The sequence below is a fragment of the Tasmannia lanceolata genome, unplaced genomic scaffold, assembly GCF_043159265.1.
Source record: "Tasmannia lanceolata isolate RefF3 unplaced genomic scaffold, GAP_Taslan_0.1 ptg000013l, whole genome shotgun sequence".
In the NCBI taxonomy this organism is placed as follows: Eukaryota; Viridiplantae; Streptophyta; class Magnoliopsida; order Canellales; family Winteraceae; genus Tasmannia; species Tasmannia lanceolata.
This window is the reverse complement of record NW_027518690.1, coordinates 2,072,206-2,089,975: the sequence shown is the minus strand read 5'-3', so window position 1 is coordinate 2,089,975 and position 17,770 is coordinate 2,072,206. Positions and strand designations below refer to the sequence as shown.

At 38.2% G+C, this 17,770-nt stretch overlaps 1 protein-coding gene across 2 annotated transcripts; it reads left to right on the top strand.

Annotated features, from left to right (window-relative positions):
- Nucleotides 1-317: 317 nt before the first annotated feature.
- Nucleotides 318-17,136, top strand: LOC143889475 (NAC domain-containing protein 72-like). Of its 2 annotated transcripts, XM_077393693.1 has the most exons (8): nt 318-469; nt 2,005-2,443; nt 3,599-3,876; nt 13,323-13,703; nt 13,823-14,068; nt 14,169-14,289; nt 16,360-16,418; nt 16,505-16,642. In XM_077393693.1, exons 2-7 carry the CDS (start codon nt 2,287-2,289, stop codon nt 16,401-16,403), a joined length of 1,227 nt encoding a protein of 408 aa, XP_077249808.1. In that variant the 5' UTR covers nt 318-469; nt 2,005-2,286; the 3' UTR covers nt 16,404-16,418; nt 16,505-16,642. The 2 variants fall into 2 exon arrangements, with proteins under 2 accessions (XP_077249808.1, XP_077249807.1); XM_077393692.1 differs by lacking the exon at nt 16,360-16,418 and having other exon boundaries at nt 16,505-17,136.
- The last annotated feature ends 634 nt before the right edge of the window (nt 17,137-17,770 follow it).

Genomic DNA, 17,770 nt, shown 5'->3' with positions numbered 1-17,770 from the left:
CGCAGAGGTTTCTATACTATGCCGTCCATTTTAAATCTCCACAAATCTGAGGGTTAGGATAATGCCCAACAAATGAATACCCTGGAAAAACCCAAATAATGTGGGATGTTGCAAGTGAGAGCAGCCAAGTAGGCTCAGATTTTATCTTAATTCATTTATTAATCTGAGGTGGCTGCTCTCACATGCAACAGCCGAGGCGTGAAATGTCTTGTATCATTGTCCCTAGCAAATCCCATTACAAATGAGTGATTCAGAATTTTAAGTGTGAACGTAGGAAAAATTACCAAATGAAGAGCCAATAGGAAGAGAGGAGTGTAAGAGAAGCTTCTTCTCTCTTTCGCGCGCTCTGTCTCTCTCTTCTTATTAAAATTCCTCCCCTCCATTTTTCCCTCGAGTCACCCTCTCTGTCTCTTCTCTCACGCGAGGGTTTCTCTCATTTTCTCTCTGTGGCGCGTACTCTGCTGTAAAGGTAAGTTCTGTAATCTTATTTTCTCTGTTTCATTTTTTACAGTTAGTTTGTTTCTCATTTTTCTGCTCATCTCAATGAACGGCTGAGCAGAATGTAGGGTTTTGATGTTGTTCATCCATAGTGTGTTTCCAAACCTCGTTTCTAGGGTTTTTGATAATCTTATTTATCTTGTTTTCAGTTTCTCACCTGGCTAACGATTTCTAAGTTTCATCAGCTGTGGTTATGTGTAGGGTTTTGATGCTGATCATCAATATCGTGTTTCGAAAGGGTTTTTTCTCGTCCTTTCTAGGGTTTTGATGTTGATTCTCGATATTGTGTTTCGAAAGGTTTTTTCTCATCGTTTCTAGGGTTTTGATGAGCTTATTTTATTATGTTTTCTTTTTCTCTTATACGATTTCTTAGTTTCATCAGCTGTGGTTATCTAGGGTTTGTGTTTTCTTGACACGACCTGTTTAGGGTTTTGTTCGGGTTCTAATTGAGAATGAGTAGATGATTTTTTGTCAGGAAATTCTATTCTATATTTTTGCAAAAAGAAAAAAAGAAAAAAAAGTCTTGAGAGTTTTTTGTTGAGCTGTTTTTTTTTTTTTTTTTGTTTCTAGGGTTTTTCTTGTGTTGTGCGTTTGAGAGGGTTTTATTTAATTTTCATATTTTAGGTGTTGATTTTCTGTTTTCTGTTCTGGAGCTTTATGCGAAATCTGAGAGCTTTTGTTGTTTCTAGGTTTTTTCTTGTGTTTTGTGTTTGATTGGGTTTTATTTACTTTTTCTATTTTAGGTGTGTTTTGATCCGTAACGCCGTATTTGGATTGCAAGAATTTCCTGAAGAAGTTTGGAAATGAAAAATATTTTTATTTTTAAAATATCCTACATTTTTCACACACGGAAAACGATAGTTTGAAGCAACCCTGTTCAAATTTTATTTAGAGGGGACCTTCAATTTATGATGATATCCCTCTAAATTAACCAGTCATGTTATTTCCCTCTAACATGTGGAGAGAAATTTTTTTCCAGAGCTATACTTTTCCATCAGAAATATTTTTTCTTGCAATCCAAATTGGGTCTAAAAGGTTTTGGTTTTTCACTTTTTCTAATGGTTTGTTGGGTTTTTAATATTTTGAGAGGGAGTTACTTTTATAAGGGTTTGTAATATTTTGAGTCTGAGTTACTTTTATATTTCAGGCTAGTGGTGCTGTGAATTCTCATTTGATAGTTTTAGGAGTTTCCCTTGTTCATAGGCTTTTGCAGGGACTGACCTCCGTGTTTTGTCTACTACCTATTTGCATCTATCTATTGTCATTTTCTTATCATCTTTTTCCAACCATTCAACGGATTTTATGTCATACTTTCATGGTTTCCTAGGTTTTTCTTAGGTATCATTCGTTCATCTCGATTAGTGTTTTTCAATCTTTTAACAAATGGGAACAATCTAGCATTTTGGATTTATTTTTTCTGGTTTGGAAATAAGGTGCTTCAACACCTCTATGCTTTTTTGTTTTGCTTTAGGTGGGGAAGACTGACCTCCTTTTCATTAACTACAGGTCTTGTTTGCTCATCAAATGTCTTTAAACTTCAGCAACGAATATTCATGCCTACTTCGCACTGATTTTTGTTTCCTCTACCGTGATCGGTTGTGGTGTTCTCGATTTAGTCTATTCCGACACCGGACTTGATCACTTTTGACTGATTCCCGAGAAGCTTTGTTGTTTACTTGTTATAGTTCTAGGTTGCAGTGGTTATTGATACTTACTGTTTGATTTGTAACAAAAGGATCTCTTGTTTTAGTATTTAAAGGAAGTAGCACATACATATAGGGGTTGTTAATGGCGAGGGGTTCCCTTCCACCTGGTTTTCGGTTTCACCCGACGGATGAGGAGCTGGTTAGATATTATTTAAAAAGAAAGGTTATGGGAAAATCACTTTGTTTCGAAGCTATCACCGAGCTTGATTTGTACAAGTTTGCTCCATGGGATCTTCCAGGTATCCCTTTTCCTCTCACGTTTCTGTACTATTTAGTAGGTTGAATGATTTTATATTTTTATACAGTGAATCTTGTTTCCATGTTTTCCTTTTTTATTTTTGTGAGCACCAATCTTGCTTCCTCTTTTGATTGAGATTTATGTTGTATTCTTATTTTATTTGCTTAATTTTTCGAAGATAATTCTCCCTACATCTGCAAATTGTTGTTTCTAAAAGGGGACACCCAATTTTGATAGTTTCAGGCACGGTAGCTGGAAACTTATTGGGCTGGTGGGAAACCCGTTTCCCCTAAAATGTGTTTCGGAAACGTTTCTGAAACAAGATAGAAAAAATTGGGGAAACATTTCCGAAATGCATTGGAAACACATGGGAAATGTATGAGAAACTTATGTGAAACATGTGTGAAACCTTGAGAAACGTATGGAAAACTCCTAGAAAACATGTGGAATGTGTGGGAAACATGTGTGAAACTTACAAAAATTGTTTTCGAGAAAACACACCAAAAAATTGGGGAATAGATATTAAAAAGAAAAACTATAGCATATATTGTATTAAAAAATAAAAATAAGAAATATTCAAATAGAAATTTGAAATTAAAAAAATTTTAACTTACAAAACCATATATTTCATGTTTTCCTTGTGTTTCGTGTGTTTTCATTTCCGTTTCTCTATCGTTTCTGAAATGTTTGTTATGCCTTCCCTAAGATGTTTTTCAATGTGTTTCTAATTCGATTTTTAACATTTTCCCGTTTATCGTTTTCCATCTATTTTTTCTTTGTGTTTCCCGTTTCGGTTTCACGTTTCACTTCCCAAATTCGTTTCCCACCCTGGTAACTATGGTGTCAGGTTATTTTTTGTATGCAATCTAGTGGAATCTTCCATTTCAAAAGAAAAAAAATCTTGTGGAATGCTCTCAGGATGCCCATGCCCTGCTGTTGTGGCCGGGTATTGAATGTTGGTTGTAATATTTTTCTGCACTAACTAGACGGCATTCATTTTTTTCTCTTTTTGTATTTTTTTCTCAGGAACAGTGAAACAGTTTTATAAAGCTATTGTTTTTTCCACCATTAAAAAAAAAGTTTTTGTTCTATTTTTTCCAGTCCATGCTTTTTTTTATGTGAATCATAACCTCATAGCGCTTTGATTTGGATGCAGAAAAATCTTGCTGGCAAAGCAAAGACCTTGAGTGGTATTTCGTTTCCCCTCGAGATAGGAAATATGCGAATGGCCCGAGAACAAACCGTGCCACTGACATTGGATACTGGAAAACCACTGGAAAGGATAGATCTATTTGTCATAATTCTCGAACTGTTGGGATGAAGAAAACTCTAGTTTTCCATCTAGGAAGGGCACCACGAGGAACGAGAACTGATTGGGTAATGCACGAATATAGGCTCGAAGACCTGGAACTGGTTGATGCTGGCATCTCACAGGTAACAATTAAGATGTCTGAAACTTCTGATGACTTATGACACAATATTGTCTTGTTCAATGCTGTGTACCTTTTCATATATTCTTTTGGGTACTAACATAGTGACCTTTCCGTGGACAATTAAATGACATTTTTCCTTTTTTGTGGGTGGGGGGGGGGGGCTGGGGAAAATATGCTGATATGATTTTACAGTCATTGCTGGTGTAGATTCCCAAGATTGTTGAAACCAACAATAAACTTTAATTGGAGAACCAGTTCGTGAAAATGCCTAGGATTTGCTTGGGTTACCTAATTATCGTAGCTAGGGAATCCCAAATCTCAAATCACCAATCTTGTATTTTGATATTAGGTTGTCTACATTGAAGCAGCATACGGAAATCAGAACACCCTTTGCAAATAAGTGATTGGTATGTAATAATGAAGATACTCAGCCACAAATACAACAAGCATCAATCAAATGCCATGATTGATGATTATTTGAGCAATCAATAACATGGAGTAGTCTATGTCTTATTGGACCCATCCGAATAGGCAAAGTAGCCATTTTGGACATGTGTCAGGTTCTGACACTCAAATGGCTACGCTGCAGCACTTTCGATGCCTTTTGTCTTTTTTATGAATATTAATAACACAAATTTACAGATTCAACAAGTTTTATGTTTTATCCATCCCAATGGTAAGCTTTTTATACAAGAAACAAAGCATTGCATTTATCATAAAAAAGAATTCAACTCAACTCAACTCAACAAAGCCTTTGTCCCAAACTAGTTGGGGTTGGCAAAAAAAAAGAATTTTATTTTCTTAACATATTAAAATTCCCAAATATATTATCTATCATAAGCATATTATTATATAAAAGTATTGCATTTTACAATTGATTAAAATATATTGCCAATTCCAAGATTATCTCTTCTTGACATTTGTAGAACTTGACGTACCCATGTCGGACACGTGTTGGATTCGTACCCGTGTCAGACATGTGTTGGATTCCCACACTTTAGGATTCTCTGCAATACTTTTAGATCTCTTTAATCTATTTTTTTTTCTAAATTTTATTACAAAATCATAATTATAACTTGTTTTTAGTTTTATCTATTCTAGCAGTAAGTTTTTTTTATATGGAAATGAAATAATATACTTACTTAATCTACCAAAATTTTCAATATATAACTATATTATCATCAAAAAGATTTAAACTTGGCTGAGTCCACAAAACCTTTTTTTATCTATTCTAGCAGTAAGTTTTTTTATATGGAAATAAAATAATATACTTAATCTACCAAAATTTTCAATATATAACTATATTATCATCTAAATGGTTTAAAGTTGGCTGAATCCACAAAGTGACAAAACCTTTTTTTTTTTTTTTGAGGTTAGCTCAATCTGACACTTGATACCTATGTCGGATTCCGACACTCGTATCCGTACTGTTGCAATATAGATTTCAGTGTTGCTTGTACTCCAACCTAGAGAATAAAAACAAGGATTGAAAATTGTTGAATTGGGTAGTGAAATTAAGCTTGAAAGTCCCTGCCCAAAACCAAATTTGTAATGCACTCTAGGAGGTTTTTGTTGCATGATTGTAGGATGTCTGCCAAGGTTCTGAAAATCGGAATCGAATCGTAAATCGTATAAGGGTTCAAATCGTAAATCGGATCGTAAATTGTAAGATTTTTTGAGATTTATATATAGAAATGAGAAAAAATATTAAAAAAATATGAAAAGGTAAAAAATAAGAATAAAATGAGTAATTATCTATTTTCCATTTGAAACTATTAAATTAAATATAAAATTCCTTGATTAGTAAAATCCGAAGCACAAACCATATTCATCGCACAATAAATTACTAAACAAAGCACAAACTATATTCATAATATAATAAATCATTATATAATTTATTACAACAGTAAACAAAGCACAAACTCAAATCTATAATAATCACCATACAAAGAAATATCAGCAATAAACAAAGCATTTTGAAATCACAATCAGTTCTGAAAATCCAAAAAAAAAAAAAAAAAAAAAAAGATTTGTAAAAATCGTGAAAAGAATCGTAAAAATTGCACGATTCAAAGTCGAATCGTAAGATTTTTACGAAAAAAGATTCTTCGTCTGATCTAAATCGTTCAACCCATGAATCGTTTTGAATCGTAAGATTCAAATCATCGATCGTAAGATTTTAACAACAGAGATGTCTGCAATATTTGTACCTGATAAAAATGTATTTGACATTTTAGTGAAGCATGCATTTTAATAAAGTTGGAAGACTGTTTTAAGTTTAGTATGGAGATGTCTTTTGCTAACAAATGGTAAATTTGCTATGGTTCAAATGTCAGGATTTAATTGATGAAATTTCAATTACAGGGTGATTTCATTAAGTGCAAAAATTATGAAATGGTACTGTTTATATTTTTAATAGCATTCTTGGCCCATGCTATGCATGGGTGTAAACCTAAGTTTGAACCTTAGACCTAAATATATCCCTTTCTCTTGTCTATCCTACATGTATTGGTCAGATAGTTACCATACCTAGTTCTTCCCTTTTGCTCTTACATCAATTTATCAAAGCTACAACACCTCGAGTCTTCCCGTTCCAGCTGGCATCAGTTTGGCATCGAAGCCTTGGTTTCACCATGGAAATGTGAAGCAGAAGGACCTACAAAGGAAGGCTCGAAGAGCAAGAACTTAAAGAAATTGTCCTCAAACTAGTTGAAAGGTTTGACACCATGGAGGCACTACTGCGGGAAGTTAGAGGTTGCACTCTAAAGCATGAAACTATAGAGGCATTTGGAAATCTTGACAGAGCAGAGATGATCTTGTTGAATTTCCAACCAACTGTGATGATGTGCAATCATCTATCCCGATCTGAGGGCAATCCCTAGGACTGCCCGAGTAATGAGTCCAAAACCTGCAACTGCCTTGAGCAATGAGGTGCATGACAAACCCGATTTTATTGATCCTAAGGGAGACGTTACTAAGAAGGTCCACATTGAAGCACTTGATTTTGGCGATGACCTCAATCCAAAATTATTCATCGATTGGCTAGCTGCGATGCAAGGTTATTTCAATTAGTACAATATGTTTTTTTTATTTTTTTGAATGGCGATTAGTACAATCTGTTAAAGGATCGGAGAGTCAAATTTTCCAGGATGAAATTGATTGGATACGCAAACGTGTTGTGGAGGAACTTAGGAAATCAACGATGCACATGGGGCAACCACCAATTACTCTTTGGGTTGAGATGAAGAACTAGTTAAAGGAAAAATACTCGCTGAGAGCCTTTTAGAGAGAAGAGTTACTATTGAAACAATAGAATGTTGGAAGATCCAAGCGAAAATTCTTTTATGGCAAAGACCAATTCACAACAAATGAGGAACAAGAAAACATGGTAACCCCCTCGGACCAATCTTACGATTACCAATAGGTCCACAATCGACTCCGACAATTGAGAACTAACATGCATCAGTCCGTAACAGAATGGATACAGGACTGTGATATGTTTTACTGAATATGCAACTTCAACTTCAATTTAATGAGAGGCTACAAAATGGGAGGCTAAGAGGTCGAGAATGAGAATGATGAAGCTGATGTGCTACAAATGTGGATTAGCCGCCTTTTTGTCAATCACTCGTGCCGAATCTTGCAGAATTCATAGAAGAAGAGTTTGATGCCAAGATCGTATCTATTAGAAGAATTTAGAAGAATCACCTGTTAGAGATATCTTGTTCGATGGATCTTATCAGATGGGAACGACAAATATTCTCTACTTGTAGGTGGATCTCTGTCGAAAACTTCCGGCATGTCAACCATATCCCTACACTCGATGTCGACGGAGTTGAGTTCTTGTCAAGGAGGGGAGAATGATGAGGGCCATCCTTGCCGTTAAAGCAGTATTTTTTTAGGAGTTATGAAGTTTTCATTCATAAGAAGGGAAGAGAGGATTTTTTTTTCCTTTGTTTATTTTGGGGGGTGGTCGTGTCTTCTCCCAGCTAGGCCAATTAACTCCCTCAAGTTATTAGTGTTTTGAATGGGCCCCATGTATGTTTTACGGAAGTCTTAAGTTGTAAGGGCAATTGAGTCATTGCATTTTTATTTTATTTAAGTTATTAACTTACCACAAGGGCCAACATGACATCATGTCACTTAAGTGACAATGATGACCCACATGGCAACAATAAGAGTTGTAGTATTATTTAGTTTTAAGAGTCCTTTTAATTGGATGTTAAGGGTTAATATTCTAGTCCAATAAGAGTTCATAAGTAATCCAAGTTTAGCCTAGTCAAGGTGGCAACCTATTGAGGGTTTTATGCTTTAATGTTGGAGTAGAAGTGGACTTCTACTACCTCCTCACAATTTTGTGGGATTGCTTTTATCTACAAATTGTTAGGCCTATGGCCCTTTGTGATGCTTCAAACTCCTAAGTGTGATGCCTATGAGGACATTGGATGATTCCAGTTAACTTATTTTCCAATTCCTTTTTTCTCCTATAGACTCCTCTCCCAATTATAAAATTTCAGATCTTTAACCTTAATTTCATCGTCCAAGGTCCCAACCCTATCCCTTAATGTTTTTTTTCCTATAGCCATTAACTCCAAAAATTCTAGTTAACAATCCTTTTTTTCCCGTAGCAGATCTATCCTAAACCTAAATCTTCGCCCTAGAATAGTCCAAGAAACTACCATTCTCAACTCAACTCAACTCATCTCAACAAAGCCTTTGTCCCAAACTAGTTGGGGTCGGCTAAATGAACCCTTAAGAAAAATTTCCAAGAAACTACCATTCAAAAAAAAAAAAAAGGTGCAAGAAACCACTATAACCACCCCTGCAGTCTATTGATACCCTTCTCCCTGCAAACCTGTAGCACAAATCTGTACATACACCGTCTCTTCAGCTTTCGACCGTACTAGAAACCCACCTGACCTAGATATCCTACCAGCTAAAGATTACCCCAAGAACCTACCTGAATTGTCCTTAAACCCCTGAAACCCAATTTCTGAATCTGTTACAGCTCCCAACAGTTTTTAAACCCTATTAACCTAGCTGCTATGCAATTGCTAAAAACATGCAGTGAAATTTCTACAGATTAGCCGTACCCACGTCTGTTACAGACCTCAAATTCTACCCAAGACCCCTCTTTTCCTCGACCTTATTAAACCCAACAACCAGTTAATAAACTTCCAGCATGATATTGCAGTTACAGTACATCCTATTGGACTACACAACTTGTAAACCTACCAATCAGTCCTATATTCCCTTAATTCTCTTATGTTCCTACACCTACTCCGAAGCAGCCTCTTTAACCTGTCCTACTAACTGTCAACATCCTATTTCTTAGACAAACAGTCCACCCCAACCTTTCTTGACACGTTTCAGCTATACCTTGACACCTATCAAAATGCCTTGACACATCAGAGTCCACTTTAAGCTGTAAAAGTCCAAATAAAATTTGCTACAGTTTTCCCTACAAAATTAAATCCAGATTCATTCCTTTACCCCAGATCTGCCATCCTTACTAAGTTTTCTCAGATCTTTCTAGATTTGTCGCCTATTTTAAATCTGTTATAACAGTCCCTATATCCCTATTCCTAAGATAACCTAAGCCTGCATCAGTATCTGATATGCTTAGGGATTGGGTATGAGGATACCCTAGACTCCAAAATCTTCATACGGGGCTATGATATTGATATGTTTTTGTTCCATAGAAGGATCTGTAGACCCTAAGATACAACGATAGTGATCTGATATTAAATTAGCAAAATTTCTTTCATTGCTAATTCATAGCACCATACAAATCTCTTTATTCTAGCATATTATGTGACACATTGTCTCCTTTTGCCTTTTTAAACAATAAAACCAAATATCCAGGAATTGTGTTTTTATTTAGTTCCATAATGGTTTTTTTTTTTGAATGGTGAATATCATTAATATAAAAAGGAAGAGATCGAGAAGGTCATAACAATATAAACATAGCAAAAATAATACAAAGTACACAAAAACTATCACGGCGGTAAAAATCAAATTGCTCCACGCTTGCCTGGAGAACCCCATCTCGGGCTAGTTTATTCGCTACGCTGTTTGCGAACCTCTTTACGTGATAGGCTATTATAGTAGCTTCTCCAACGCGGTCTTGAATTTCATCAAAAAGCACCGCAAACCTCCATGGTATTTAGTGATTGCCATTGAGCCATTTTATCACTTTCATTGAGTATCCTTCAATTTTCACCTTTTCCATGTCTACATTCATAAGAAGTTTGATACCATGGTGAATGGCCCTTATTTCCGCCTCATTGGCATCCGCTACCCCAATCGGACCCGAGAAGGCCCATATGACATTTCCTTGGTCATCTCTTAAAACTCCCCCATTTCCAGATGGGCCCGGATTTCCCATACTAGAACCATCGAAGTTGAGTTTCAAGAGCCGTTGATCAGGTGGCTCCCAAGATTGGGTTATATTAGGTTCATTCCTTACACCCTCGCGTTATCACTCTCCATCCATGCCACATATCATAAGCAGACACAAATGCAAAACTTGTAATGGTTCTAACCCAAGATATTGTGAGTGCTATGATTTTATTAAATAGGAGGAGAGTTCTTTTTGAGACTCCTTTAAACACCCTAGCATTTCTTTCTTTCCAAAGAATCCATATCATTGCAAGGAATAATACATCCCACAATATTTTCCCTTTTCCCTTCTAAGGAGACATTTGCCAATTATCAAACAACTGAGTTAGTTTACCCGGTAGAACCCATATAACTCCGAACCTCGACAATAATGGTTTTGACTAAGGTTAGTTTAGAATTAATGCACTATTCTCCCTCCCTCCCTAGGTCAACGGAATCCTTAGGGAGGGAGGCGGCTTCATCTCTCTCTCTCTCTCTCTCTCTCTCTGATCTTCTCTCTCTCTCTCTCTCTCCCTCTCTCTTTCTAATCTCTTCCTCTCTCTCTCTGATCTATCTCTCTCTCTCTCTTGATGGGCAAGGGAGAAGATGGTGGCCGGATGTTGCCCGGAGATGGGCCGATCTCGCAGGAATTGTAGAGATGGTGGCTGGAGGGGCGGAATGGCCGGATCTGGGCTCGAGAGGGCCAGATATAATGGTGAAAGGGCGGATCTGGTTAGGTTGATGGAGAAAGTGGTTGGGGGAGTCGTCGGAGGCTGTGGAAGGGGCCGATGTAAGGAAAATGGTGTCCGGATTCAGGGGAAAAGGAGGAGGTTGGATGTGGAGGTGAGGGAGGTTGTGGACAACGGCAATGAGACGCATTAGTAGCCATGTAGGGTTAGGGTTTGAAGTAGGAGTAGGAGGAGGAGGAGGGGGGTATTAGGGTTGTTAGGGTTAGGGTTAAAGGTTGAAGGGGAGTATTATGGTCTTTAGGGTTACGGTTTAGGGTTAGGGCTTGGAGTATACTTTCGGATGGGATGATTTTTGGGTTAGTGGAAGTAGGTTTTGGAGAGGATGGTGGAAGGATTTGATATATTTTCAATGGGGAGCCGCCTGTGTTTGGTGGTGGTTCGAGGTGGAGGCCGCCTGAGATCGGATGATGATGTTGGGTGGTTGGCTATTGTGCACAGTTAGGGGCACACAATAGCTCTGGGTCTTCGAGCGGGATTTTTGAAAATCGAATTTGCCAGTTGGATTGTGGTGGAGAAATCGGTGTGATGTGGCAGGTCACGATCTTGACTTGGTGGGCCCCACAAATTTATGTTATTTTTTGCTGGATTTGATTCAGTTGAGGCTATTGGGTAATGTAACGGGTAATGGGTTTTTCTTTTGGGCCAAGGAGAATGCTCCTGGGCAATTCATACTATGTAAATCTAGTGGGACTACTGGTCCCCATTGTAATTTTGCTGGTATGAATATATTTGTCAATTTAAAAATGGTTTTGACTAAACTAGACACATTATGTTCCAGAAGTGGCGTAAACCAATGAACACAAATGAGGAAGAAGAATATGATGAAGAGGGAGATGGGGCAGAGGGTGAGGATGATGAGGGCATCCAATGGATGAAGAGGATGTGGACAATTACATTGAAGATGAAGACCTAAATTCATGAGGAATTGAAGGCTTTCTTATACATATGCACCTTTTCATCTATGCTCAAAACCTTCAAAAGTCTGGAATATTAGAAAAAGGATACTTGATAAGAGTAAGGATACGCCTCGGATACTTCTTTTCTGTATCCTATTTTACTTCTTTTTTCTTTTGGACACACCATACAGAATACCTTGATGCGAGAAATCCCTCAGAACTCATGGATCTCGATTCTCCATTGAACAATTAGGGAGTAATAAACAAAATAGTTATCCCAAAACTAAACTCCTAAAACCTTTATCTTCTATAAATCGTGTGAGAGTGATTTGGTCCCAAAATGGGAGCTATATAACCCATTCCAAACTAGTCCTTTTCTTCACCTATACGACCTGCAGAGGCACATAGGCATATGTCTGACCTGAGGCACATTGAGGAGTAACCCTCATTTGTGTCAATTTTTTTGCAGTACACCTTGAGGTGCTTTGAGAACACCATACTTTGAGGCATACGCCTCGTAGGCTTTATTTTTTTGAATGGTAAAAATATTTCGTCAAAGGAAACAGAGACCGAGTAGGTCCCTGACAATACAGAGCTAAGCTTAAAAGGAACATGGACAAAAATACACCAGTCAAGTAGCTAGGGAGGGAGGAATCAATGAGCTCTACACTCTTTCGACACCCCTTCTCTTGCTAACCTGTCCATCTCACCTTTTGCTGATCGCCTAACACGGCTAAAAGATATGGATGCCCCACCAATTCTATCTTGAATTTCATCAAATAAGGAGGTAAATCTCCAAGGTACCGCTTTTGAGCCTCTCAGCCATCTAATAACATTGAGAGAATCCCCTTCCACAACCACCTTTTTAAGGTCCATGTTATGAAGCAGCTTTATAATTACTGCTTTTATAGGACTACTGATATATTAATTCAAGAACTTACTCAATTTTCCCAATTTCAATGACAACATTATATGGACTTATGTAACTGTTGTGATTACTGGTCGTTGGACCTCCCATATCGTAACTCATTTTGTTAGCGGCTCCTTGATGATATTGGATCATGGCTGATACATTACTTTGCTAGTTTATCAGTATTACTAATTTGTATTCTGGAAAATGATTGAAATTAAGAGAGTTTGCCATATTGGTGATGGTGTGTAGCATGACATCAGTGTTCAAAATTTATTGAAAATTCATCATACATATCAAATAAATGAAGAAAAAAAGTTAAAGCTAGAAAGTGATTTATAGTCCTGGATTGTCTATTTACCAATGGTCTTTGTGAACACCATGCTTTTCTCGTTTGATGGACATCTGTGGGAAATATTTCATTAACTCCAACATTTGTTGCCATCCATGTCCCCACTCTCATTTATGTACGGTACGGCCTCAAAAATAAGTATAGTTCACTTCTCTGCAGGATGCTTATGTGCTGTGCAAGATTTTTCAAAAAAGTGGCCCAGGCCCGAAAAATGGTGAACAGCATGGAGCACCGTTTAAGGAGGAAGAATGGGAGGATGATATGGGAGATGATTCCTTGATACCTTTTCCTCTTGTTGGCCCAAGATCTCCTTCGCTTCCGCCAGTAGATGATCAAAATATTATCATGACAAAGAGCACCTTTGAAACTGGGGAAGGATCTGGCTCTTTACTGGGGTCTTGTACTCTACAGTCCGGATCTTCTGGTGGTGGTGAGGAGCACCCTTCCCTGCCCGAGTGTGACGATGTTGGTAAGCTGCTGCTGGATATTTTATGCAATGAAGATGGTGCTTCATATTCTCAAGGAAATGGTGTTCATGAGGTAAGCCTATTCAGATAGCTGTTTGGCCACGTGTATTGTTATAGCTTTCCATGTTTTTTTTGTTACAGCTTTCCACCATGCTACTCACCTTTGTAATTTTTCATTGGATTTGCTTGCAGAATCAGGAACCAGTTGCTCCTAATATTAATCTCAAAGATGCAGTTGCTTCTGATAGTGATGATATTTTCAATGACTTAGAAGACATCACCATTCAAGAAATGCTTTCAGGCATCAATAATGACTCCTATATAGAGTTGAAGGATTTAGGGTATCCAAGAGAAGCTAATGATGATGGATATGGATTTTCTGACAATTTATTTTCCTCATTTGATAACTTGCAGAGTGTTGTTACTACTGATCCTGAGGTGAGCAAGCTTTCCTTTATCTTCTTTTACTTGTGTTCTATTGGAATAGCTTTGTGTCCGATTGAGTATCGCAATTAATCATAGTTTCTATTTACATCAGATTGATGTTTCAAGAAGAAATCCCATGTGGGAATTTCAAGTAGGCATGCACAGCTCAGCTACCCCTTTCGTTCAGGCAGCAGACGTTGAAAACACACACATTCTACAACCATTGGGAGAAGGTAGATTTCACAATCCTCAGTGTTATTATGATACTATGGCACAAAAATTTCATTCTTTTGATGATTTTGTGTAGACAGAAGTGTAATACTGGAAAACGAACAGAATGACATGGAGTCTTTATTTTTGCTTTTTGAGATAATATATCTAGGGTGCAACTTGGGTTGGGTGGGGTTGAGGTTTTGCTAAAAAATGAATTGGAATCAACCCAAACCCGACCCAATTTTAAGGTAAAAGTTCAACCCGAATTCCCAAAAATCGACCCGAGTTTCACCCCTAAATATATCAAGCAACAGTTGGATGTAGATGTTGAATGCAATTCTTGAATGAAATCTCATTACCTTTATAACCCACAGTGCCCCGAAACTCCGAAACAGTGAGTTCCATATGCAACTCGAGAAAAGGCAGTGGAGGAATAAATGGTCAATCGTTTCCTCTGCCGCGCAACATAGAGAGCATCTACTAGCCATCTGTATGCATCGCTGTTTGAGTCGTTCACATGTGTTAATGCATTTTTTCGAGACCGTCCATGCGAACGCGTTGATGCAAGGTGGGTGGTATCCCTTTGCGCCAGACATAGGAACATGTGGAGGCTGATCCATTTTCTGTTGTGAGATGCCGGAAGAAAGAGCGAACGGTGAAGTCACCCTCCGATTCTGGTTGCCATATTAGTTGATCCTCTTCGTGTGAAGGGAAGTAACAGGCCTCCAAGTCGCGAAGTAGTGATAAAAGCTGATGGAATTCTTCGTCTTTTAGGTTTCTCCGCATGCGTATGTCCCATATGGGTTTTCCATTATCCGCATCCCTATTGAAATTATCAGCCACCAGTGCGTTACATTCCACCGCTATTCGAAACAGCTCAGGATATGTCTCCTTCAAAGTTTTCTCTCCTATCCACAAGTCCAGCCAAAACCGAATATTAGCTCCCGTCCCCACTTTGAATCTAATGCATGACCGGAAATTTTCTGAGACCGAACTTATTGACCTCCAAGCCCCCGAACCCTTACCTCTTATAGGTGTTCTACAAACCCAGTCCCCCCAGCAGCTACCATTTTTGGTCTCGATGATGCTACGCCACAAAGCACTTTTCAGTTCCAAAGTGCCACAGCCATTTGCCCAAGAGAGATTTATTGCCCAAGAGGAAGTTCCAGAGGTAAGTATGAATTGGCGAGGATCTTTCCATGAATGCTTGGGCGAATCGCTATGGAGGGCACTCTCGTTTGCGATTAGTTTTTTCCGACAAAGCAAAGCACTGGAGACATATCACCTTGGAGATAAAATTGTCTCTTATTGCGTGGGGAAAGGCAGCTGGAAAGCTTCCATATTCAATCGGAGTAGCCTTAAAAAACTGGAAAGGGATTTTGCAAGAAAAGAAGACTCGTACTCTAATCACCCCTCAGTGGAATGCATCGAGTGAGGGCTGGCTGAAACTGAACTTTGATGGGAGCTCCTTTGGAAACCCAGGACCGGCAGGTTTTGGTGGGATAATTCGGGATCATCTCGGACGGACTTTCATGTCCTATTCAGGGCCGGCTGGAATATGTGACGCGAATGACGCGGAGGCTAGGGGTCTACTAGGATTAAAATGGTACGATTGCAACAATTTAGGGCCTCTAATCGTCGAGGGCGACTCCTCGAATGTAATCTCCTTGGCTCGTAACACTAGAGGTGGCCCTTGGCGACTATCTCATATTATTGACGAGATTCGGGATTTGGTTCGTAGGCTGATCCCCAATCTTACTCACCGAAGGAGAACAGCCAATTCTGAGGCCGACACACTGGCTAGAGAGGGGGTTCTAGCGAATGAAACCACTGTATTCCTTTGTACAGCTTTGGATCTCACTTGATCTTATCGCTCATACTCATTGTATTGGCTTATCATGGCCACGATATCTTTAGCCTCTGTATTGGGACACCTTGTCCCACTTTTTTGATAATATATGAAATTGTTAATTTTCAAAAAAAATAAAATAAAAAAATCTCATTACCTATAAAAAAACATCTGGATTTCAACTCTGCTAGTAAAATTCTCTGTACTTCCTCTTTTAATCTTTTAGCCTGTTCCTGTGTAGACCCAGCAGCAAATACGGGTTCTGCGACCTCTGGTTTGTGGTGAAAGACAGAGGTGCAGGTCTGCTGGTTTAATTTTTTGACCGTAACTTTCATAGTTTCTATTATTAATCACCATCATCATCATCATCATCATGTTCCATCCAGGTGAATTACCCGAAATAGAAACTTCAAGCGTGCCGCGTAACTCCAGTGAAGGAGCATTGAAGTCAAAACTCCTAAGCATGTTGGGTTCTCTCCCTGCAAAACCTGCTTGGTCCCTTGAGTACCCATCTCCGATCAAAGGGCAAAATTCCAAATACACTACTTCCTCTGATGAAAAACTGATTTGTGTTGAGACTAAGGTTACTGTCTTTCCCGTATGCGCTTGTGGCAAATTTAGGGATATTACTCGCATGTGTTGTTACGAGTGCAAACCGTTAGGGAAGAAGCTTGTGATGGAACCATCATTACGCGGCGGTGGATTCACTTTTATGTTTCTTTTAGGGGTGGTAACAGCTTTGATGTGGGTCTTCCTCCTTGCAATGACTGTCAAACTTGGCAGCTATGCATGGAAGTTCATTTCTTAAGAGCTCTCTGGCTCTTTCTCTTTATATGGTATCAATTTATTTTGGATGGTAGCTTTCCAGAGGACTAAAGTGGCTGTTTATTCTGTTTTGTAATAACTTTAACTGGATTTATGGTTTGTCTTTGAACTTGCATTATGTTTTATCTTGAATGTTACTTGACATTAATTATTATGAAATGGTGGTAGCCACCCAGGATATTATTTTAAAGAATTTATGCTAGCAAGGCACTGTTAATACTTTCTCTTTGGGAGCATTGTGGAGTGCTACTGTTCATTTTTGTTTTGTTTTTTAAAGCATTAGATATTTTACAGTTTTGGTAAGTGGCCAAAATATCCTTATTTCTGAATTTAATTTTCAAGGAGTTGGCATTGGTTACCTCTGCAACCCTTCCTCAAGTACTTCTAATGGAAAAGGTCCCTTTTCTGAATTTTTTGTGGCAACTGCATCAACTCCAATTGGGGAAGACTAAAAATTGGCGGTCTGATGGAATACATGCTGGTATAGTGGTATGTAAACACAGTCAAGGTAGGTCTAAAGGAAAAGGTCCCTCTTTCCGACCTTTTTCGCGGCCAGTGCTCCAACTCTCCAACTAAAAGGGCTCTTTAAGGCCTTGTTGGGATTAACAGAAAAAAACTTCTCAGATTTTTTATTTTTTTTGTAGTAAAACTTAGAGGGTTGGTTATGGCTTATTTAGAGGGGTATTATTATAAATTGAAGGTCCCTCTAAATATAACTTTTAACTGTGGCGGTTCAAGGTACTTTTTACATGTGTAAACAAACATTGGAAAGTAGGAAATTCTAGAAAGTTTTTGGTTTTCCAAACCTTTTCAGGTAGTAATTCAGG